The sequence below is a fragment of the Kryptolebias marmoratus genome, linkage group LG12 (genome assembly GCF_001649575.2).
Source record: "Kryptolebias marmoratus isolate JLee-2015 linkage group LG12, ASM164957v2, whole genome shotgun sequence".
NCBI classification, from domain to species: Eukaryota; Metazoa; Chordata; class Actinopteri; order Cyprinodontiformes; family Rivulidae; genus Kryptolebias; species Kryptolebias marmoratus.
In genome coordinates, this window is record NC_051441.1 from 17,065,678 (window position 1) to 17,090,538 (window position 24,861).

Sequence of the window (24,861 nt, forward strand, 5' to 3'; positions counted from 1 at the left end):
TCCATCCATCCATCCATCCATCCATCCATCCATCTATTTATCCATCCATCCATCCATCCATCTATTTATCCATCCGTCCCTCCATCCATCCATCCATCCACCCATCCATCCATCCATCCATCCAGCCAGCCAGTATCTGCTGCTTGTTCCAGAGTCAGGTCACGGGGGCAGCAGCTTGAGCAGGAAGGCCCAGACATCTCTTTCCACAGCCACCTCTTCCAACTCTTCCAGGAGGATTCCAAGGTGTTCCTATCCTGGGTCTTCCCCGAGGTCTCCTCCCAGTTGGACATGTCTGGAACACCTCCCTAAAGAGGTGTCCTGGGGACGTCCTTACCAGATGTACGAACCACCTTAACTGGCCCCTGTTGATGTGGAGGAGCAGCGGCTCTACTCTGAGCCCCTCCTGGATAACCGAGCTTCTCACTTCATCTCATTTTGACCACCTGTAACTGAGATCTCATTCTTTTGGTCACTACCCAAAGTGTCCTCCCCCAGGCCTAGTACCAGGGTGAGTTTTTTTTTAACTGTTCTTTGTCTGGCCTGTCACCTAGGACCAGTCTGTCTTTGGAGACCCTACTGGGGGCAATTACCCCCGATAGCAGAGCTCCCAGGATAATTCAGGCATACAAACTCCTCCGTAACCATAAGGCAGCGATTCACAGAGACATGTAGAGTCAAGATAAAACAAACAAAAAGAAAAAACAGCTGGGATTTGAACCCAGGATATACTTGCTGTGAAGCAAGTGTTAAACAGCTGCCTAAAAATGTAAGTTTGAAACTGATGAAAATATAAAATTTACAAACTGAAGCTAAATGTTTCACTAATAACAAGAGAATCAATGTAAAATGACAAAAAATAGATCCTTTTCTTGTAATTATAACAGATTTCATCAAACTTTAGAGTTATACACAAATAATCTTTGATTGAATTTATTAGTTCATCATCAAATTAATAATAAATCTTTGTGAAAATCTGTTAGACTTTTTATTACTAAAATAATTCAACACAAAAGGAATTTTACAGTTAGATAATTCATGTGTTTTTAATTATGTTTACATGGATTTCAAAATGCTGGACAAACCTGGAAGTAAAACTGAAAGAAGTCTGTATAATTTCAGATGTTTTTTTACAGTGTACATGTTTTCCCATAAGTAAAGAGATCTACCTGAGAAACTGACTCAAAAGGAAAAACATGACATCTGATTAAACATCTTGGTTGTGAATGCTGGCAGCTTTATGGTGGAATCATTTCACGCCTCATATGTGTGAGCTTGACAAGAACGTCAACTCACACTCACAATCATAAATGCAAGACAGATGTACATTTTGGATTAAATATTATTTACCTGTCTGTCTGTGCAGTAATCAGACGAAGGAGTCGGGGATCTACATCAAGCGCTGCTGTAAGGGCTTCTGCATCGACATCCTGAAGAAGATCGCCAAGTCGGTCAAATTTACGTACGACCTTTACCTGGTCACTAATGGAAAACACGGCAAGAAAATCAATGGAACCTGGAACGGCATGGTGGGAGAGGTGAGCAGACGCGCCCGTGTTTGCGGCTCGTTTTCATATTTTTTTATTCACCTCTTCGTGTCACTCATCCGTGTTTACTTCCCCTTGTTGTGCGCTGGCTTTTCATTGTTTAGTCAGTGCAAATCTGCCAAATTTCACAGGTCGACAAATAAAAGGCCTGTTTGTGTTTCCCAAAGTCATGCAAGTGTAAATTATATGGCTGTCACATTTATTATTTGTTGGCAAATCTTGCAAATGAAGCTTGCACCTAATTCACACTCTGTGACCCTGTTATTTAAGCTACTGATGCTTAAAAGGTGCGTGTTGTTCAAAATTTGGGCAGTCAGAGTGAACTTCGCAGGAAGACTGGGGAATATGTGGCAGTCAGGGCGAGTTAGGATGGAGAGAAATGCTGCATAATCTTTGAAATCAGAACAGAAAAGGCTTCATTACAAAACAGACTTCATGATACAAAGGTGAGTGTGTGTGTGTGTGTGTGTGTGTTGAAGTGAATTTTGGTCAGAAACAACAAATGATGCAGAAACGAAACAATTTAGTTTTGACTTTTTTGGGATTTTACCAACAAAATCTGAAAATTATGAGGCTTTGGTTTGGTGCAATGCAGTGAAGAGCTAATCAAACTTAAACACAGAAATGGCATTAACTCAGTTATTTTAACAAAATATTGAGCTAAAATCTTGTGTGGTAGTAGCTGAGAGTTATCCCCATTACATACGCTGAGATCTAACAGATCCTATTCACATTTCAGGAGATCAGATGTAAAAAAATCATTTAAAAAAATATCCAATCAAAACTTTGGAGAAACTTTCAGTTATTTTTTAAAAGTTTGTTCGAATTGCAGAAAAGCTGAACTGATATTGAACTCAGTGTGAATCTGTTTATGAGGAATGTTTTTGGCTGAGCTGATCACATCGAAAACCTCTGGAATAACTTTGGTGAAAACAGGCTGTTTTAAACCTTTCAGCCGAATAAACTTTATAAAGGAGCACTTTTTACGTTTTGAATTATGAGCTGGTATTTTTTTGGTCAATCCTCTGCCAAAACCCTTCACTAAAGTCTGAGCACTTTGCCTCACGATGGAAATAGATCAGCTTGCCTAAACAATTCACTTTTGACCTGAAACCATGTTCTAATTGACATCAGTGTCAAGGCAAGGTTGCGGTCGGTTCACATATTTTGACTTGTCGGAGCCAGCTGTGCTTCTGTTGCCTGATCTTGGCGTTTTGTTAATGAGGGAGAAGGCACACAGATCAATAAGTTCCCTAAAGGTCCCCGGTTAGAAACATGCTGAGTGGCTCCTTGTGTGAACACGTCCACGCATAACCTTCAGAAGTCACGGCCAAGATCACGCGTCCACTTTTACATCCTCGACGAAACTTGTGCTGTTCAATTTATATCAAATTGCCCCTTTTCATGTCTTACATAAAGCCATTCCAGCCGTCCTGTCGGTGTCTTTAGTGGGTATCGAGCTGAAAATGTGGTCACCTGTAATAAACTTTCAGTCTGAGTGAGAGCGAGCTAATGCTTGTCCCTCTCACCTCCATAGATAAATGGTCATTAAGGAGAGAAAAGGCTGCATTCATCTGCCTGCAAGTGTCAGTGTGTGTGTGTGTGTGTGTGTTCGCACACACTGACACTTACAGACAGAGGACATTTATATATGAACTATCACAGAAACAAGAAGATACATGCATGCATGCATATCGACACAGACTTATCTGACCATAGAAGACGCTCTTTTTCTGTCTCAAATACAATTCACTGTAATTTTTGACTTGGCTGATTGATCTGTCCGCCAATTAATCCGTCGATTTCGCAATAATTTTACATTCAGAATCTGCCATGCTGAGCCCAATAAAAAGCGGGCACATTTGTGGGCAAAACAGGTGCTACCCTTGAATCTTTCCGTGACAGGGAAGCTTTTTCGTTATTTCAGGTGTACTTTCTTTTTGACACAACACTGGCAAGACCCAAAGGAAGTTGGCCAGAGTGTTACGCTAACTTTTAAAAGAGTAACGCCGTACCTATCAGGAAAAATGGGGATTTCTTATTTCTCATCTCTCAGAGTTTTGTATAAACGGTTAAATGGAAAATGTTACTTTTAGAGAGAAAATATGGACAGCTTAACACTTTACACCTTCAGTCAACTGTAGTATAACTAAGAATATCTATTAACCCTGAGCTTTATTGCTTAATATTAAAAATTGTAGTACTGATAAGAACCAACTTTAAGAGGGCCAATAAAAGCGGCCAAACCTTATTCTGTTCCTGCTATTGATCACAAACACGGCTGTAAGCATCAGACCAAAATTCTTCAGTAACGACTCAGTTTTGGGGGGTTTTCTTTCAATTATATTAGATTGTAACATGAATGAAAAGCCTTTTTTCTAAGCCGTTGACTGAACATTCACAGAGATTTTTTACAATTTGACATGTTTTACCATTCAATAATTAAAAGAGTAGTAAAAGAAAATGCTAAATACTCTAAGAAAGGCCTATACTTTGTCCAAACTCTGCTCCGTAAGCCAGTGTCTGTTTCCAAGGGCCGCGCTGATTCATGCTCCTCCCCCAAAACTCCTAATCTACAATATTAAATTCAACATACTTTGAATTTAGCCTCTCTTGGAGAGACGCATATTGACACACACAAACACTAGCCAAGACACATAAAAACACGCACACACAAACACAGATCCTCGCTCAATCATTCTCAATAACACCCACATGGGTCACTTTCATAACACAGAGAGAACAAGTCGTAGGAGGGAGATGGAGAGAGCGAAATGTTGAGAGGGGAAGTGAGCACACTGCTGGATCCACTCGTTCTCTTCCTCTGGGAGGGTGTTTGCACATCCATACACAGGCCATCATATACATCCCTACATACATGCTGGCAGGATAAATATGACTAAAACGTTCCAAGTGCGTTCATTCACACAAGCCCTCGCTCACAGACACTTTGAAATGTACTGCAGATAATGTGCAAAGCAGATGCATAATGTTGTTTCTGCCTGTGAAGGTCCACTTCACAAGTAGGGAACACAGGTTCGCTCACATTTCTTTCTCCCTTTATGACTCACTCTCTCACACACACTCTCCGGCTTTGACTCACACAGGCACACAACTTATTAACTTAGAGAGACAATCTTGTCCCACTTTACTCCGATGCTTTAAGGCTATAAAATTTGGGGCTAAATATACCACCTGTGCTGAAGTTCTGAAGGGAGGGAGGGGCAGGTAGAGGATGGCTTTGGGCCGGTTATTTCAAGCAGCCGTGACCCACTGTGATAACCCACTTTCTTCCCCTCTCTTTCCGTCTTTCTCCCTGTTTCCGTCCCCTGGTGAGCGTCACGAGTGTCCACTTCGAAAGCTTTTGTGAGGAAAGTGTGTTGGCCTCCAGCCGCCGCCCGCCATACTCTGTCTTTGTCTCTGCTGTCTGCATTTTCATTCCTCGCTTTTTGCAGGTTTTCATCATTTATTTATTCTTTAACATTCCTAATTTCTATTAAGGTGTCTCATTAGGCCAAGTTTTTTTTTCTTTACATCCCAAAGTAAGCTTTGACAGCTAGCAGAGAGAGCGCCTTGATCTCCTGCCTGCTTTGTAGATGATAATGAGGAGGACAAGAGTAACTGTGTTATTCCTACAAGTTTTGCTCTTTTAGGTTTTGGCTCATGTGTGGAAGGAGCTGACTCTAACACCTAATATTCACACTGGATATATAAGTTTAAAACAGCTTTCCTAAAAAGGCATTTATGAATTCCTTCCCCCTGGTAATTAAAACAACAGAAAAAAGGGAATGCAGGGAATGATGTAAAAGTGTTTTCCCCAATTCTAGTGTGTTTCATGAAAATTTCAGACAATAAATATCTGTATTTGGAAAGAGTTCATAAAATTGCCATGTACTGTCTCTTAAGAGGGATGTCTTATTTAAGAATAAAGTTCTTGGATAGATTTTTCAGATGGTTGAGGAATGACAATGAAGGTTCTTTATCTTTGACACTACTTTCCTAGGTGGTGTTAAAAAACGCCCACATGGCTGTTGGATCCTTGACTATCAACGAGGAGAGGTCAGAGGTCATCGACTTTTCCGTTCCTTTCATCGAGACAGGGATTAGCGTCATGGTTTCCCGTAGTAACGGCACCGTTTCCCCCTCAGCATTCTTAGGTGAGTAGTGAAGATTCGTCAGAAACTTGGTGAAGGTGGAAAAATGCGCCAAGACAGGATGTTTGAGGCCATGTTTGACCCTACGCTGTTTATAAAAAAATGATGATCAACACCAAGTAAAATACTCTGTCTTGGAAGCTGTAGTCCTGAGCTTTAATTGGGAAAACACTCAAGTGGAGTACTTTTTAATTGCAAATAAGGAAACCAGTAGGATTTTCTCATTGTAGAGTTCACTATCTGGGCTAGCCGAGTCACAAATAAAGTTGATAACAGTAACTGGAGGTCAGGAATACACTTGCTTTTTAGCTTTGTGGTCATGTAGGTAAGTGGCTTCATCGTCAGCATAAGTGTTCACCTACTTGTCTGTATGCTGGCTGTTACCATGACGATCCACTAGGGGGCACTCCAGCGAAATTAGAAATTAGAGCAGATTCTTTGGAGTTGCACAATGTAAGCAATGAGGAAGGAACCAATGAAATAAGTTAATATTTGATTTTATAGTCATAAGACAATCTGTGGTAATATAGATTGCATTTAATACTTTTATTTGCAGCCACTTTTGTTGGGGTTGCGGTAGATCAGTGGTCAGTCCCGCGGTCTTGTTACTGTGAGGCTGTGGGTTCCAGCCCATGTTGCGGCAGGAAGTGCGTCCAGAATGAAACAATTGCTAAATCTTTCGTGCGAGTTCGGTCACTGTGGCAACCCCTGCAGAAGGCAGCAGCCGAAATTAAAAACAGCAACATCTGCAGCCACTTTTGTTCCTTTGACTCTCCCTACTGGTCACCTTCATATTGCATCTTGCAGATGTGTAAAACTGAACCTCAAAGCAAACGCAAGATACACAAAAGTTATCAGAAAGATGTGTATGTTTCATTGAAAGTAAGTATATTCTCTGCTTAATTTTGTATTTTGCATTTTCAAACACCCTACTAATTTGCTAACAGGTAAAGGTAGACAGTACCATGTGCACAGCTCATTTAACAAGACAAAAACTGACAGAAATGCTAATAAACTGTTATTACTGGAACTACTCGCCCTATTGGATTTGGAGCTTCAGTTAGAAATCTGACTTTAGAGTAATACTCTTACTAGAAACTCTTATATTCAAACTCCCAAGTTCAATCTGCAACAGCTTGTTGGTTTGGGACCCAAGAATGCAGAGAGAGCAGCAGGTAGGTGAAAGAGAAAACCAGGACTGAGCAGAGTTACATGTGTTCGAGGATCTGACAATGAACGGAGTGGACCGCGGAGTATAAGTACTTTGAAGGTGAATTGCAGATAAATCAGGATCACAGAGGTAAACATTGGCTGAGAACTAGTGATGAAGAGAAACAGACTGAACCATAAACATAAACTGAAAACCTTCTCGGACACAAAGACCAGAAACTAAGCACGAAATAACCCACAAAACACAAACAAATAAACAATGACATATCAAACCACTTACTCACGACCGCTAATGGCTGAATTAAACATATTTATGCAGATTTCTCATCAGAATGTGTCAATATTGTGTAACAATGACGCATCAACTTCTGTCGTGAAAGTCTTATTAAACATCTCAGTGTAATTGTTGCTTTATATCAGCCCACACCTGTTTCTTCAATAATCCCCCCCTCAAATTTACAAAATTTACCAAAAAATGGTTTTAGTTTTTGTGCTTTTTGTTTTTACTCTAATACTTTATGTTTAAATGAAAGACCTTATTCTTTGGAATAAAAGTTTGCTGTTTTTTCCACCGGCTCCCTGACAGACTGAGAGTGGCGTATAGATCTGTAGTCTGTCGGTTTAGGTTGACATTCATTTGTCCTTCTTCAGAAGTTGAACTGAAAATGATGTAAGGTGGTGAAAGGAAAGCTTCAGTACATTTGCACTAAGAGAAGTTACAATGAACTGCATGACAATACGGCTAACTGCTTATTTTTTCCTCTCTGTCTCTTTGCCCTCTGATGTTTCCCACTCCTACTCCATTTCTCTAATGCTTCCTTCCTCTCCTCAATCTGACACACCGCATTTGCATATCTCCCTTCCCCTCTCTTCCCTCCCTTCATTTTCTCTGTCTCTCTGCCGCCCTTGCTCAAGGGAAACTCTTCCTCCCTCCTCGCACGCCTTGTTTCTCCTCCATCTCCTGCCGCTCTCCTTGTGTCCATATCTCTGTCCGTCCATGCTTCCTCCTTCAATTCCTCTTCTCCCTTTATCTTTCCCTCTCCTCCCTCCTCCCCTCCGTCTCCCTACTCCAGAGCCCTTCAGCGCAGATGTGTGGGTGATGATGTTCGTCATGCTGCTGCTGGTGTCAGCAGTGGCTGTGTTTGTGTTTGAGTACTTCAGCCCTGTGGGCTACAACCGCTGTCTGGCTGATGGCAAAGGTGAGAGGCCCGAGCTCAACTCTCACAAACACAGGCATGAGACCTGCTGTGGACTTGACCCGTTTCACAATACAGATGTGAATAAGTGCATATTATTTCTCTCCCAGTCTTTAGTTTAGGCTGTCTGCTATTGATCTCATTCAAACTGATTGAGGTACAACAGATGGGAGTTAGGCGAAATTCCTTGCAGAAGTTTTGACCCCTTCAGCTTAATTTACATTGATTTTACTTATTTATTTATTTTGCTGAATTTAACATTAGATCAAGATGCTCCCACTGCACATGAAAAGTGCTGAACAAATATGAGCATCACGCTACAGGACTTTCTTTGATAAGTTGTTTAAGTGAGCCTGCTTCATTTCTGACATAGCTGATAAACCCCTTCACTTTAGAGTCTTGTAGTTGTGTTGAATTTCTTGTGAAACTGCAACCAGCACCTTATTTTCATTGCATCTGAATGGGGCACATTCCCTGAGGAGAGTGCATTTTGTTTCTCAGACCTCGTCTACAGTAATTTGAATTTATTTTTTTAAACACAGAGAGTTCCTGATGCATTTGCACCTCTAATTCACACACAGGCTGAGTAAGAAATATATAAAACAAAGATTAAAAAACACTATTTCTAACAGTGGTGTCACCAAGGGGGGACCCAGGGGGGCAATGACCAGCCCTATAAATTTTACAGCCCCCCCACTGGCCCCCCATCTTATCCTCCTGAGTCCCAAGCTATTGTTTGGTGTGGCATTGTAATTAACCGTAATTATTTGGGATTAGAACATCATAATCATAAAAAAATGTTGTCTTTGAACAATTAGTTGTTAAAAAACATTTAGAAGCATAAACATATTTGTTTAAAAAATTACAAGGGGTAGCACAGACAGACTATATATAAGAAGATGTACAGATGTTGGCCTTTTTTCTGAATCAATGAAATGTACTTGATCAGCAGCTGTGGAAAAAAAAAGTTTTCAAAAAGATTATGTAACATTTGTTTCTTATGTAAGGCTATTTTCCATTTTTTGCATTTTATAGGGCAAAAAAACAATTTGTGTTAAAAATGATATGTTTACACCTAAGCTTGTTGTGTTGCTTTTACTGACTAAATTTAAGGGGTGTTTTTGTTTTTATGACATTTTAAAAACTACCTACTTTTTACAGTATGTGTAAGTGTTTAGCTCAAACCAACAGAAGCAGTAATCACCTTTTACCAGGACAGTTTTAACCATTAGGACAAATTCATAAAGAGAACTTCAGGGTTTTTGAGTTATCTTCATCACTGGACACCTTCGAAGCTCATATTTACACATTTGTTGCCTGATTACTTTTCTGGGTTGCTGCTCTTTGTGATAAGCATCACAATTGGAAAACTTTATTCAATGGTTTTAGTTGTAAAACAGGAAAACAAAAATTCACCGAATTTAATTAAAATCCAGAACTACATATCCAACAAAATTAGGCTTTAACAGAAAAAAAGGGAAGTTAAAATGAAATAATAAAATCTACTGTGATGGACCAGAGGGTGGATCCCGCCTCTCGCTCAGAGACTGCTGCAGATAGGCACCAGCTCCTCGTTATCCGGAAAGGAGAATTGGGTAAAAAAAAAAAATGGATGGATAAAAAAAATCCAAAATGAGGTTTAGCCTGATGGTAGGAAACTCGCTCCGTCAGACAAAGAGAGTTCGATGAGTAATGCTCCAACCAGTCATTTGCTCCGAGCATCAAGTGCAAGTACAGATGCTTTGCAGATGGAGCTTTCTCTCTTTAACAACACAAGCCTACTCTGTGTTGCACAAATTGTTTTAAAAAATTCCTCTTTTTTTTTCGCTTTGCACCAAGACTGCTAGGCACAGACACAGAAACACACTGCAGGCCGCCTCCACACGTAAACCAGCCGTCCTCGCTGACCCAATGTCTTTATTTCCTCCTCCTCTTCCTCGCTTTCCTGCTCTCTTTTTTTTTATCATATGGACGTTTATCTCAATACAGAGGTTTTCAGCAAACCATCTGCTTTCCTCACACTGGACATGCCATTAGCATTCATTTCCATTTCTCCCCAAATCACATGTTAGCTCTGACACCAAGAGGCAAGTTTTGACTTAGATCCTTCAATCTGAAAAGATGAGAGGCAAAAAAGACAGAAAGAGAGAGAGAGAATCAATGTCTCCCACAAGTCCATCTCTGATGTGTCTATATATAGACAATGGTTATCTTTTTTTTTCCATTCCTCTCATCCTTCACCATCTCCTAGAGATGAACTTCTCCCTACAGCGCTGCGCTCTTCTGTGTGCCTCCCTGTTTTCTTCTGCTCGTAGCGCCGTGGGAGTCCTGCACCATGAAGGGTGCAGATCGAAGGATTTTGACGTTGCAACGTATCAATGGCTGCTCGACGGAGATGGAAAATCTTTGCCGGATTCCTTTAACCAACTCCCTGGCAAACTTTACTGAGCAACGTTTGGCACGAGAAAGCCACTCACAACAACACCATGCAACAATACACACCCACGGGTTTTGCACACTCACGCTTTCCTTCTCTCACACACGCCCACGCAAACATTATAACCAACTGCTTATCATAATGGCAGCTCAGAGTTAAACTCAGCCAACCCAAACCCTATGTGTTTTTATTGCACGAATGTGTGAGGATATATACCGTTAGTGCTCAGAGGTGTGGGATAAACTTACCAGCTGCTCTGTGTGGATAGACTAGAAGCTGAAAGATGTTATATTCTTTGATTCTTTCAGAGCCTCACGGCCCGTCGTTCACCATTGGGAAGGCCATCTGGCTGCTGTGGGGCTTGGTGTTCAACAACTCTGTGCCCGTGCAGAACCCCAAAGGCACCACCAGTAAAATCATGGTGTCAGTGTGGGCCTTCTTCGCTGTCATTTTCTTGGCCTCTTACACTGCCAACTTGGCTGCTTTCATGATCCAGGAGGAATACGTGGACCAGGTAACTGGTCTCTCAGACAAAAAGGTAAGCTTCAAGCCTTTGCTTCATTAAAAAAAAGTAGCTTAAAAGTTGTTTTTTTCCCCCTCTTTTTTTTAACGTTTCTCTTTCCCTGCTTTCATTTCTCTATGATTAGTTCCAAAGCCCCAATGATTTTTCACCTCCGTTTCGGTTTGGCACGGTCCCCAACGGGAGCACCGAGAGAAACATCCGGAACAACTATCCAGAAATGCACTCCTACATGACCAAGTTCCATCAGAGAAACGTCAACGAAGCCCTGCAGAGTCTGAAGGCCGGGTGAGGACCTTCGCGTTGAAAGCGTTTGATTTAGTGTCGTTTTAAAAAGCACTTTAAAAGAAAGCAAAAACCTTTTTCCATCAACCGGAGGAAGCCGAGCACATTACCAACTTCCACTTTGGGAAATTACATCCTGAGACCAGGTAGACAATGTGAAGTCAGTGAGCAGCTTTGTCTCAGTGAGCACAGATTCCCCCGCTCAGTTGAAGCTGTTGAAGGACCCACAAAAGTCCAATTTCAAGGATATGAGGCGATGGTGACAGAGAGGTCCAAATAAAATATTTATAACCAAGAGACACAGGAGTGACTGTTGAGTAAGCTTGAAGGTTTTGTGTCTTTATGTCCTTTTAGTGCCCACATTATAGTGGAAGGATAGACTGTTGCTTTCTATGATACTAGCATTGGATTTGGACACAGTTTGTGCTTCCAGAACATAATGTGTTGTTAGAGTAATGGTTCATTCAGTACCTTATGATGTGTGGTTCAGTGGAAAGGTCAAGAACAGCTATTATTTTACCTCTAGATAGCTCTTTGAACAGCCTCATTTTGGAGAAATTAAGTATTTTTTGACCACATAGATGACCTAACAGCTGAAGTGGGGTAGTGTAGGAAGGTGCGCTCCCTATGCAGCATGGAGCACTTTCAGCTAGGATATCAGAATATATCTACTGAAATAAGCAAGAAATGAAATGACAGCAATAAATCTTTGAGAATTTACTTGTTTTTAGACGGCAGAAAACCACTCTGGAACTGCCATCACTCGGACCAGATGGATGAACTCATGGCTTGCCTGAGCAGAACTATTTATTTCATAAATCTTTACATCAATATCAGTTTCCCATTACATGGTTATTCTGACAGAAATATTGTGATATTCCTGTTGGAAGTGCTCCTGGTTTTGGTCCTTGCAAATAACTACAGAATTCTGAGCAAATAATCCTATAGTGCCAACGTTAGGGAAGTGTAAAGTTTATAAAATAACATTTACATGAACCGCTATGAAACTCTGGAGATTCAAGTTATTTTAAGATGTCAGTAATCCGCTTTGGTCTTGGCCCCAGTTGGACTAACGGTGATCGGTAGAAGAAATAGAGTTAAATTTTATTTCTTCAAACAGAGGTGGTTCAAAAAACGCTATCTCCCACAGGTAAGATGTTCATTGTTTATGACCTGTCCACAGAACCCTGCTTCAATCAATCAGAACTCTCATTATAAGAAAGGATAGATAGATATTTACTTAAATTCTTTTTTGTTGATTTCATTTTTATGATGTAAATGAAAACAAAAACTTAAATTAAAAAAACTCAAAAGCAGGACACAGGAGGTGAACAGCATGCTGAAAATATGAATCTTTTCCTGTTTTTATTTCCTACTTTGTGTAAACACATAGCAGCTGAGTAACTCCAGTAATACTCTCCCTCCCCCTCCTCAGTTTTCACCAAGTGTGCGTGCCAGCTCCAGCCTTTGGCAAACCAAGTGGAAGTCGATTACTCTTATCAGCGGCTTAGTGCTATTTAGCAGGTTAATTGGAATGTTGTAGCTGTGGTGTCTGACTTCTAAGTGTTAATTAATTGTAACCCATCTATCTCGCTCCTTTTCTGCCCCACTCTTTTTTTTTCTTTAGCAAATTAGATGCTTTCATTTACGATGCGGCCGTACTGAACTACATGGCCGGCAGGGACGAGGGCTGTAAGCTGGTGACCATCGGCAGCGGCTACATCTTCGCCACCACGGGGTACGGCATCGCCATCCAGAAGGAGTCGCTCTGGAAGAGACACGTGGACCTGGCCATCCTGCAGCTCTTTGGAGACGGTGAGGCGGAGAGCTGTTTTCTGCACTGTTTTATTCATGGATGTTGCACGGTTTTATAAGAGCACACAGTGTGCTGATGTGATTAACTGTTTAATTACTGAAAATGCAGCAGATACTGTATGAACTGAGGCTGTATTTTTCTTATCCCCTGCCAGCATGATACTTTTCCCTGTGTGTGTGTGTGTGTGTGTGTGTGTGTGTGTGTGTGTGTGTGTAGTGTTGGGTAAAACATCTCATGAACCAGTAGATCAATTTCAATGAAACTCAGACAATAATCCTTGGATGTCCATCTACAAACTGTTGCAGTCAACCCAGTCCAAGATGGCTGCCACCTTAGCTAACACAAAAATGGTAAATGGACTGTACTTATATAGGACCTTTTTAGCCAACCAGGCTACTTAAAGCGCTTTACAACAAAATCTGTCCTTATTTGCCCATCCACACACACAATCATACAGCACTATATTGAATCTCTACAATAGATTCTGAATAAATCTGAATAAATCATTATATAAAGTCTAATCAGTGCTTTAGATCACATTCATACACTGATTGGGTACATCAGAGGCAATAAGGGGTTCAGTGTCTTCCCCAGGGACACTACGACATGTGACTGCTGCCAGGAATCAAACCTCCAACTCTCTCATTGGAGGACAACTGCTCTAACCACTGAGCCACAGCCGCTCAAATGGCTATGCTTTAAGCCCGAACAGATCACGTGAGATCTCGTGTATAACGGCATTAGGAAGCAATTATTTTCTTATTCTTTCTCATGTATGCAGCCCTGTTAAAATATGCAACCTTTGCATTTGAGCATTTTTGTTTTCATGTTAAAACACAACAGCTGCTGTGCATACAATAATGTGTCACCACAAAAAAAGATTTAGTTTTGAAAATTGTTAGAAAGTAAACAACTGACTGAAGCAAAATTCAAGAGGTGTAGGAATCTACACAATAAGGTTTGCTTGAACTGCTATCATTTTTAAAGGGGCACAAACTACAGTATTTTGGTGGCCAATATACTTTTAGCTTACTTTGTTTGTCCAAAATGCTTCTCGAAATAACACTGGCCACTCTCTTCTGCAGACGCGACACAAACCGCTCATTAATGCTTCACAAAAAAAAACTCTGTACTATCCCTTTAATAGCTCTGGATTCAGACTGATCCAGGTAACAGCGACTCAACAAATCTTTCAGTTTAACAGGCAACCATGGATGCTTAGACTTGTACAGTTTTTTCAGGTTACATTGATGAAAGCGTCATTTGATTTTGCACTTTGATCCTGAGCACAACACTTCTGACATCCGTTTAATTTGTTTTTGCTTCTGCAAGCTTCATAATTACCTTCCTAACGTGCATGGCCACCTTCTTTGAATTTGCTCAACCTCAAAATAAGAATTCGCAATAAGCTGTGAGCCTAATTTGAGCTGTTTAGTTCCACAAAAAGCTTGTTATTCTGAGGAGCTTCACCTATTCAGATAGAAAAATATATATTATGCTCTTTTTTATGTGACAAAATGTATGTATAAATACAGTAAAATCAGTATTTTACCTGCATAAAAAATATTTCCCAAACAATAAGAGCTTGTGTTTCATTTACACCTCATCTGATTGTCCTTAAAGGTTGAGTTTAAAAACATTTTCTTTTTTAAGAAATTGGTCTCTAATTGGCTCTACAAGTCAAACGCAAAGTAATGCCACTGGGAATAGACATAGTAAAACAAAATGTAAAACTAGGAATATAAATTACAACATAGCTCCACTGTGGGGACCCTCTGCTTTATGGTTACACTTGCTTTTTATGAGATTTTGGCCAGCGTCTCCAGGGTTTGTGCTTTAGAAATGTACTTCGCCTCAGCTCTCGCTGGAGTATCAATGGGTGTCTAAATGAGTGGCAATAAAATAAAAAGAAAGGTCCTCCGAATGTCTGTCCAGTGTGGAATGCAGCGGAACAGGCTGATTTAATGGTTTTCAAACATGAAGCCCTCATCATAAAAAGATCCAACTGTTAATGTTAAACTTCAAAGTTTCTGTTTTGATGTTCGGCTCGGTGCAGGACGAGAAGTATAACAGCTTTTTAATGTGCGTTAAGGTCTGTGTGTGTTAACTTATTCGGACATGGTCCAACATACTGTGAGCATCCTGAAACAAGGGCCCTCCGAGGGCCCATATATTGTGTCCCAGTTAGGGATGCCAGTATAGCTCCTGGTGTATTCTGACACACTGTGTGTGTGTGTGTGTGTGTGTGTGTGTGCACGCACATGTGAATGTGGGTCAGGCCTCTGAAAATGAGAATGCATATGTGTGTAAGCGACGGTGTGTGTTGGAGTGATAAAGAGACAGGAGTGCATTCTGATTATTTGTGCCACAGGTTTATTTTTATCAACCTACATATATCCTAGACGCATATCGCTCCTTACGTGTTGATCATCTGTTTTTGTATCAAACTAAATATTCTCTCAAACTTTGAGACTCAGTCATGTGTCCATTTACAGATGAATGTGGGTCAGCTTGCTGTAACCCCCTCCCACACACACACACACACACACACGAACAGTCCGTGCCACTGTGAAAGCATTAATACAGGAACCAAGCAGCCCTCTTAGGATTTCAATGTCACTTTGCAACGCCTCACCATCCACTCCGTTCCTCGTGGCCTAGAAAGAGATCCGGCTCACGTGAGATGCCCAGTGGCTCGATATGACGGCCAGAAGGAAGTCTGGGTAGTTTGACCCAAGCCTGAGCAAAAAAATACTGTATTTTTTTGTTTGTTTTGGATTCTTTGTAAGCCTTACGCTCGCTGTACCAGGGGCAGAGTTGCACTTCCTGTTTACCAACAGGTAACATGAGGTTTATCATTTACACATAAAGAACTCCACAGAAACATCAGAATTTCAGCTAAAAGCTCATAAAAACCATTTCGACGATCACCAAACACGGTTAAAACCGCAAACATTTGCATCAGCAAGAAAACAAATAGCGCAAAATGATGTAAATACAAACTGCTCACCACACGACGTGTACCCAAACAACCAATGTTTCTTCAGAAAACAGCGATCTCACAGTTTTCCCCCCGGGGGAAAAAAATCCTCCTTTTTTCTACATTTCATCCTCAGTTTCTGTGAAACCATAGCGTTTACTGTGATGCCTACACTTCTGATGAAATCTCACAAGTGTTCGCTTGCTTTCGATGCCAAGATGATTTAAACAGAGCTTGTAATTGCTGAGAAACACTCAAATTATTTTAGGATTGTCATTTTCGAGCGGGGACTAAAGAAAGGCTCCCGGGGCCAAACAGGTGGAAGGTTTTCCTGTCATTTAGTTGAGGTTTTTCTTTTGGATTTAAAGAAGATTTTTTGCGTAACTTCTGACAAAAATTGATGAAATAGTCTCTGTCCTCAAGCACATAATTTATTCTGGTATATTTAATGTTAATCATGCTTTTAGTTAATACATTTTGGAAATTAAAATACATTAAAATAAGCAGGTTAGCCTAAAAATCCCTACAACTTTGTAAGTTGGTTGTCTCTTTTTTTAAAAAAAACAAATACAGAACGTAAAATATAAAATAATAAATAATTTGCAAACTCACATTTTTTTGGAGACACTTTCCTACACCCTCACCACGCTCCAAACATCAGCAGCTCACGTTAGCATAAAGCTAACATAAGTATCACGTCTGCACAATCTTGTTTCCATGACTTTGTCCCAACTTTTTTCATATATATAAATATATATATATATAGGAGGTTTCTGGACCTCCGCCATTAATTTCAACTTTGCTACGGAGAAGAAAACACCATCAGCAGCACGAGAGGTTCAGGTGGAAAGGTTTTCTGAGCAGAACCCCGACCACATCCACCCTTCATCCCTCCTCATCCAGCAGGCCTGACCACGATGAGACCGAGTGCTTCTTGCTTTAAGTCCAAAAGGCGAATGAAGGACGGCTGAGTGTGCTGTGGCATTTATTGGTGTGTGGAGATAGGGGACTGGCCATTGCAGCCTCGTAGTGAGAGCGTGGCACAATCCTGTTGGTTGTAGCAGGAGTGGCGGCGAGACACAAACATGTAGAAGCTGCGCTGCCAGTAGGGTTGTATTACCTTATGTGGAGTGCTGCTAGCACATTGTGGGCATGATGGGGATAACACCTGGGTATGAGGCCAGAGTGATCAGATCTGCTGATGATCAAACCGCACCAGTGGCTGCAGGACCCCGATATCCTGCCCTCACACAATGACAAACCACCACAACATCACTACACAAGTTCTGTGCATTCTTACAACACCCCTGAAGACCTCGCCAAGAACCTGAAAGGTCTGCGCACACTCCAGCTGATTGTAAGACTCATATGTTTGTCGGCATCCAGCATGAAGGGCGTCTGATTGCTGAAATTTCAGGAATGGAAAACTAAGCCGTCATGAATATTCTTAGTCCAACCTGTAGTTTTCTTAATGTTGTAGGTGAGATTTCTGCTTTATATCCTCTAAACCAGTGGTGTCCAATCCGAGTCCTGGAGGGCCACTATCCTGCATGTTTTCCTTGTTTCTCTGCTCCATCACACCTGATTCAGTGGTTAAATCACCTCTTCATGTTCTGCAGAAGCCTGTTAATCAAATCAGGTGTGTTGGAGCAGAGAAAACAAGTAAAACCTGCAGGATGGTGGCTCTCGAGGACCAGGATTGGACATCACTGCTCTAAACTCATTCAAGTTCAGAGAGAGTTCACGTGGAATTTTATGCTTTTGACAACATCTAGTGAGTAAAAATTAGCACCCCCAGTCAATCTAAATGCTGTTTTTGTGTCATCATTTTGCCAGCCTCTCCCTCCCTTCATGAGTAAAATTGATCAACCCTGATTAACAGTAATGATGTACAGTGTAGAAACTGGACAGTCATGGAGTTGAGTCCAATCAGAGACAAGCGGTGCCTCCTGTCACTCAGTATATTCTGATGTCTATTCATCTAGAAAGAATAAAATAACATCTTTATAAATACTATAATTTTCTCTTTGAAAAAGAAACAAGATGAGCCAACCAGAGTGGCTGCAGTTACCGCTCTCCGTTTATCAGCAGACATGCGGCGCAGGTTGCCGCGCGATCGTGTCTGGATTTAAGTGCGGCGTCTCCTCCTGGGGTCGCATGCTGCTGACTTTCTTGTCGGCGCTCAGAGGCCATCCAGCGCCGAGGTGCAGCGACTGTGACTGAATGTATGATTAATTAGCCAACGCTTGTTGTGCCTGTGTCGGCTTTGATAGAGAGCAGCTCGCGATGAAACAGAGGGTGACACACGCGCAGTTAAACCCGGGACTGACCGACCAGGATTAGGTAACAGACACATGCAGGCAGATTGTCTGAAAAGTGCAATAAGTTGGATGTCATTTACATGGGGCTCTTTCTCAGGCTGCTGTGAAAAGTGTCAAATACTGCCGTGTTTCATTTGAACCAGTCTGACCCCCTTCCTCCCCACCATGCGCCCTCTGATTTTCTTCTGTTGCATCATTCAATCATTCTCTAAAACTCATCTGTTCTTACATCATGTCCTTCCTCTCTGCTTTATATTTTACATCCTCTCCCGCTGTTTTACACCCCTTTTTTTCAAATGAAATACTTAGAAAAAAAAAAAAAATTAAAAATCAGCTACCCTTTCTATTTCTCCAGGCCTCTTTCCCCCTTCTTACCATCTGTTGCTCCCCTCACCGCCTCCCCCCGCCTTCCTCTAATCTGCCCCCCGTGTACTCCTTTTCCAGGTGAGATGGAGGAGCTGGAGTCCCTGTGGCTGACGGGGATCTGCCACCACGAGAAGAACGAGGTGATGTCCAGCCAGCTGGACGTGGACAACATGGCCGGCGTCTTCTACATGCTGGGCGCCGCCATGGCTCTGTCTCTCATCACGTTCATCTGTGAACACTGGTTCTACTGGCAGCTGCGCTTCTGCTTCATGGGCGTCTGCTCCGGGCGGCCCGGCTTCGTCTTCACTGTCAGCAGGGTGAGAAGGGCTGGGGGGAAAGATGCTGAAACGTACCCTTTAAAGCAGTGGTCTCCAACCCTGGTCCTTGAGGGCCACCATCCTGCAGGTTTTCCTTGTTCCTCTGCTCCAACACACCAGATTTGAATCAATGGGTGATTAACAGGCTTCTGCAGAACATGAAGAGGTGATTTAACTACTGAATCAGGTGTGTTGGAGCAGAGAAACAAGGAAAACATGCAGGATGGTTGCCCTCCAGGACCAGGGTTGGACACCACTGCTTTAAAGCTATGAATTCAGCCAGATTTGTGATTTACTGCAAGTGCATAAAACACAAAATAACACAAAGATGGTCTCTGAGGTGAAAAGTTAATAAGTCTGCGGTTTTATAAGTCTGAAAGGTTAATCAAACTTGGGAGATAGTGTTAAGCAGACTTCTGGAGTAGCAGGTAAAGAAATTCTTGTCTTTTGTTGTTATTATAGAGTTACCATGCACCGTAAAAAGATCTTTACCCGCTTGTTGTTTCAACTGATAAATAAAGATGTGAAAAAAGTGAAATATTATTTAAAATGCCTTCACTACAGAAAAGATCAGCTTATATTAGAAGGCCAATCAGGCAGGTGTGTGGATAAGAATGTTAACATTATTTATTTGTGCTTTGACCGTTCCCTTCACATTATGGCAAATCTCCATGCCATTTTTATTTCTCAAAATTTGAGACAGTTTTTACATTTTTTGAAGACTTTAAGACATTTATTTAGACCAAACGACAGTTAAAAATAAACCAAACACTCCAAAGTTGTGTTATAACAACAATAAAGATTTTTTTTATTAGGAGTTTTAGGAACAACTGGGAAGATGTGTTAATTATTATACAAATTTTCATATTATTTATTCATTTTTTTGTATTTTTCTTTACCTTTTGACCACATATAAGGTTTGGAGTGGGACACAAATCTTAAAGTCATTCAGAAAAAAGAAAGATCCGAGCTTACAGATTATTAACGACACAATCCAAAACCGAAGCTCAACCAAAAAAGTCTCAACTTTTTCCTCAGGAAAGAACCAAGTTTACAAATGATTCTGTCATTCTCAAATTGCTTTAAAAAAATCCCTCTTTATCTTTGGTAAATACTTTTTTCTGTCTATCATTATCTTTCTTTTTACATTTAAATAATATATAAAATTCAATATATCAAAACAAAATTTCCTCTTTTATCAAAACATAAATATTTGAATAGTCCACATTAGTTCTGTTGAAACGGACATTTTAGTTTAAAGTAATGTTCTAGTTCAATCAAGGTAATCCATTTTATTCAAACAACCAGACATGTTGAATTAGGTTTGAATGATTCACAGATTCAGTTCACCTAAACGGTTTGTTCAACTCACTAATCCAAATTAATTTAGCTGAAACAAAATGTTTGCACAACTCTCTTTTAATAAAGCTGAAATAAACAAAAACCTGAAGCGGTTTAATAAATAAATGATCATCTACATGAACAAGAATAGCTCAGAGTTTCAACAAACAAGGAGGGTTTTAGATAACCTAAGGTCATGTTAGAAAAAAACAATTTATGATATTTCACTTAACTTTTCATTATAAAGTGGCCCTTTTAATTATATTTTTAAGTTAAACTAAATGTTACATTTTACAGTGCAGCCTTCTGATAGCAACACCATGATAATCACAGCAAAGGTTTTTGGTTCAACTTGTTTGAACTCGCTCTAATTGTCCTTTTTTCCCATGAATCTGAATTATTTTGCTCTCTGAAGCCATCTTTAATGCTTTAATGCTCTGCCTGAGATAAATGAACTCTCTCAGTTTTGTTTTGACTCTCGGGTCTTTGTCCTGCTCGTGAGGCAAACATTTATAAAATGCTAAGCTAAAATCAATATTTCACTCAACAACAACAACAACAGAAAAAAACAGAACCGGTGAGGGTGGATTACTGAGGTCCCGAGAGACCAAAGTCACCTCAAGGTGTTTGATTTGCATTCCAATTGTTTTGACATGGCTGAGGTGTAATTCACTGCGCGCCTCTGAAGGTGAACCGCCGCAGGCTGGGAGCACGTGGCTAATTTACAGCAGAAGAGCCCCACGTTGCTGCTGCCCGCGTCCATTTGATCTGCTCATTGTTGCTGGGCACGAAAAAAATAAAAATAAAACCCCTCTCTGCTCTGCTTTATTGTTATGTTCGAGGACTCAACTGTGATTAATTTGAATTATGTTAATTTTATGCCGTTTGTGGCTGTTTCTGTGCGATGGTGTCTGTTCGTGCTCGCTGCTGAAATGTCAGCTGACTTCTCATTTCCAAAGACAAGCTGCTTGGCCTTGTTTCCCATTATTGCATTATATCATGGTAATTTGTACGGGCTCTGGAACACAGGCTAATTAAGCTTTGTGCGGCATTCGGCGATTGCTCTCATTTACCGAAATTACGTCTGTCTTCGCTGCAGTGTGACAGAATGAATGAGCGCCATGTGTCCGCGAACGCAGCCAGATGATTCAGTATGATAAAATATTCTGGGGGAACACTCATAGAAAGCAGTCTTTTGCATATGCACCGCGGAGCAGGGGAATTGTGAAGCGTCAGCAGTGGGAAATGTGTCCACAAACACCACATCGTCTCCTCGTTTCCGTTAACCCTCGCCTTTTCCTCCCTTCTCGTTTCCCGCTCAGCTACTCAGGCCGGTTTAGCTTTTCTTTTTTTTTTAATTTTATGGCATAATCCAATAAAGCATATTGTTATTGGTGCAATTAACATTCAAGCCCCGTAGCATAAAAAATGACATCTGTCACGGTTGGTGTAACTCATGCGGCCTCAGTCGTGGCTCCACGGCTGTTTAACGCTCCCTCCCTCTGCGCCTCTTCTGAGCATCTCTCCCCTGACTACCTGGTCCTCCAGGTCCCATCTGAAACATATTAATTAGATTGATTTAAACAGCCTCTAATGACTTCAGAACTGTAATTGTACTGGAAGGTTTAATCATCTGTGAATTCATTTCATTTAGCGCCATAAACAGGCGCCGCATTTGGACATTATTCAATTAGGAGCTACTGTGTTTGGAGTTGGTGCTCTAGCTGAGAGCAGAAGATTGTTTTTGGTTTCCAGCCACTCTTTTACTGTTATCACCTAAAAGGTTATTTGTGCACATTACCTTAAGAATATTGATCTTCGTCTTGTTTTTAAATTTTACTATTTGGCACAGTGCAACATCTGTGAAAGGAAGGGCACCCTAAGTAGGGGTAGACCAGTTCACTGATCAGCTGATTATTTAGGCTAATGTTTGCACTTTTTATATAACTGGCATTGGCAATGTTGCAATGTTAATGCACTTGACACTATAGTCTTGAGTCGGTGCATTTCTTCTCCACAAGGGTGCTTTTCAGAGCAAAGGTAGTTTTTTTTTAAACCTACTGACAGAGAACTGACCAGAGTTTAATGATAACTTTGAAAAGATTACTCATGTATGTACCAGGAAAATCAGCAGGTAGTAAATTAGTAGAGGGGTTCTAAAAGGGGGTTCTGTGGAAAGGTCGTGGACATTTAATATCTTACTTGTTGTGAGTAAATGTAAATGTTTGCCTCACGAGCAGGACAAAGGCCCGAGAGTCAAAACAAAACTGAGAGAGTTCATTTATCTCAGGCAGAGGGAGCCGGGGTTAAGGAGGATGTGTTTTAGCATCTGTGTCATAAAAGCCTGTAAAGATACAGCAGAAGTCATACAGGGACGATGAAGCTACTATTAGAACAAATAAATAAGCATTAAAGATGGCTTCAGAGAGCAAAATAATTCAGATTCATGGGCAAACAACAAGTTGAACCAAAAACCTTTGCTGTGATTATCATGGTGTTGCTATCAGAAGGCTGCACTGTAAAATTTAACATTTAGTTTAACTTGAAAATATAATTAAAAAGACCACTTTATAATTAAAAGTTAAGTGAAATATCATAAATTGTTTTTTTTAACATTACCTTAGCTTATCTAAAAACTTTGAGCTATTCTTGTTCATGTAGATATGATAATTTATTTATTAAACCGCTTCGGGTTTTTGTTTATTTCAGCTTTATTAAAAGAGTAAGTTGTGCAAACTTTTTGTTTCAGCTAAATTAATTTGGATTAGTGAGTTGAACAAACCATTTAGGTGAACTGAATCTGTGAATCATTCAAACCTAATTCAACATCTCTGGTTATTTGAATAAAATGGATTACCTTGATTGAACTAGAACATTACTTTAAACTAAAATGTTTAACTTTGAACCACCTCAGGTTGAAGAAATACAGTTTAGTAGTTTGATTCTGACAAACTAACAGCTAGCTGTAGCACGGACTGGAGCACTTCCTGCAGATAAATCATAATATTGTGTAATGTAAAATTGACATCAATGTAAAGGTTTAAAACATAGTCTGCTTTAATGTTAGCTACATTTGGACTATTTTCACTTGTCTGTCTGGTCAGAGTAACACTCTGTTTCTCCAAACTGAGGTTGCTCAAGGAGCTATCTGCAACAGGTAAGACGTTAATGGCTCATAACCTCTCCAAATAACCCAGCTTTAAAGGATCTGAACTATCCCTTTAATTCTTAAGGGTCAGAGTTTGTGTGTGTAATTGTTTAGACAAGAAACATGGATAATTTTAGATTAAGAGTTTTATTCATTACAAGCTTTAAAATCGACTATAGAAGAAGCAGCAGAGTTTATAAACCCAAATGATGTTTTAAAGATCTTAGTGTTTCCCTCACAGACCCTACTGTAAGCGCTGGCCCAAATTTCTTCCGTTGCTGATTTTGTTTGTTTGTTTGGTTTTTCCTCCCTAATTGACCGTCAGCTGCCCTGATTTCTAAAGATTGCAGTCGGCCGCTGAAAAACTTTAATAAGTCGACCTCTAATCCTAAAATTAAGGTAAATGCTTCAGAAAATTAAAGTAATTGCCATTGATGTCCTAGGAGGGACAACAGGACAGGTTCGGTGGCAAATGAGGTGTTATCAGAAGAAGAAGCGCTGATGACAAATCATGACAAATTATGTAAAAAGGCTGATGACTCAGACGAGACGGAGAAGGGCCAGATAAACACTGATGGATGGCTCTAAGTGGGAAAAATATTAAAATACCATCAAGCTAAGGTTATGTGTTTGTCCTCCACCGCACGATTCCTTCTTGAATACCTTTATTTTTTTATGTTTGCCTCTCTTGTTTTAGCACTTTGGCTGTGGCTTCACATACTTGTCCATTAACAGACAGTGGAACTAAAAGAAGCAATAACATTATCTATAAAATAAAAGGGATAACACCTTTGTGCTACAGTGAAGCGGGGTAATAATTAATAGAATGAGTGTCCGGGGAAAGGGTCAAATAGTCCTGCCAGTGTATAAAAGCAGAAGGTAGTGAAGAGTTATAATCAACTTGCAGAAACAAAAACCTGACAGCAGACCACCAGGTGATCTTTGACCCCTTGGTTTTACAGTAGCAGGATTTAGTTTCCACATAATATCTAGAAACGTCCTGAAAAACTGAGTGAAATCCTTCTTGGGAACAGATCTCATCCTTCAGGGGCCTCATCTGTCACGCCTGGTTCACTCTCCGGCGAACATCCATTTTTATCTGAATATCGTATCGTACATCACTGAATGTAAATGACGCCGTTTATTACGCTGTCAGGGAACGACTCGGCCGGCCGGCCGGCGTCTCCTTGGCATGGCCGCTTCTTTATGGTGAGATCTGTGTTGTGGCCGGTGGCGCTGAGGGCTCGTGAAACTGAGGGCTTTAAT

At 40.6% G+C, this 24,861-nt stretch overlaps 1 protein-coding gene across 2 annotated transcripts in view; it reads left to right on the plus strand.

Annotated features, from left to right (window-relative positions):
• LOC108236131 (glutamate receptor ionotropic, NMDA 2B) overlaps positions 1-24,861 on the plus strand; it is a 149,165-nt gene that overhangs the window by 118,200 nt on the left and 6,104 nt on the right. For both annotated transcript variants that reach the window (XM_017416595.3, XM_017416594.2), the window contains exons 10-16: positions 1,364-1,535; positions 5,548-5,701; positions 7,942-8,067; positions 10,810-11,039; positions 11,149-11,309; positions 12,934-13,121; positions 18,868-19,106. In XM_017416595.3, the coding sequence (XP_017272084.1) occupies positions 1,364-1,535; positions 5,548-5,701; positions 7,942-8,067; positions 10,810-11,039; positions 11,149-11,309; positions 12,934-13,121; positions 18,868-19,106 (1,270 nt within the window). The remainder of the gene's footprint in view (positions 1-1,363; positions 1,536-5,547; positions 5,702-7,941; positions 8,068-10,809; positions 11,040-11,148; positions 11,310-12,933; positions 13,122-18,867; positions 19,107-24,861) is intronic.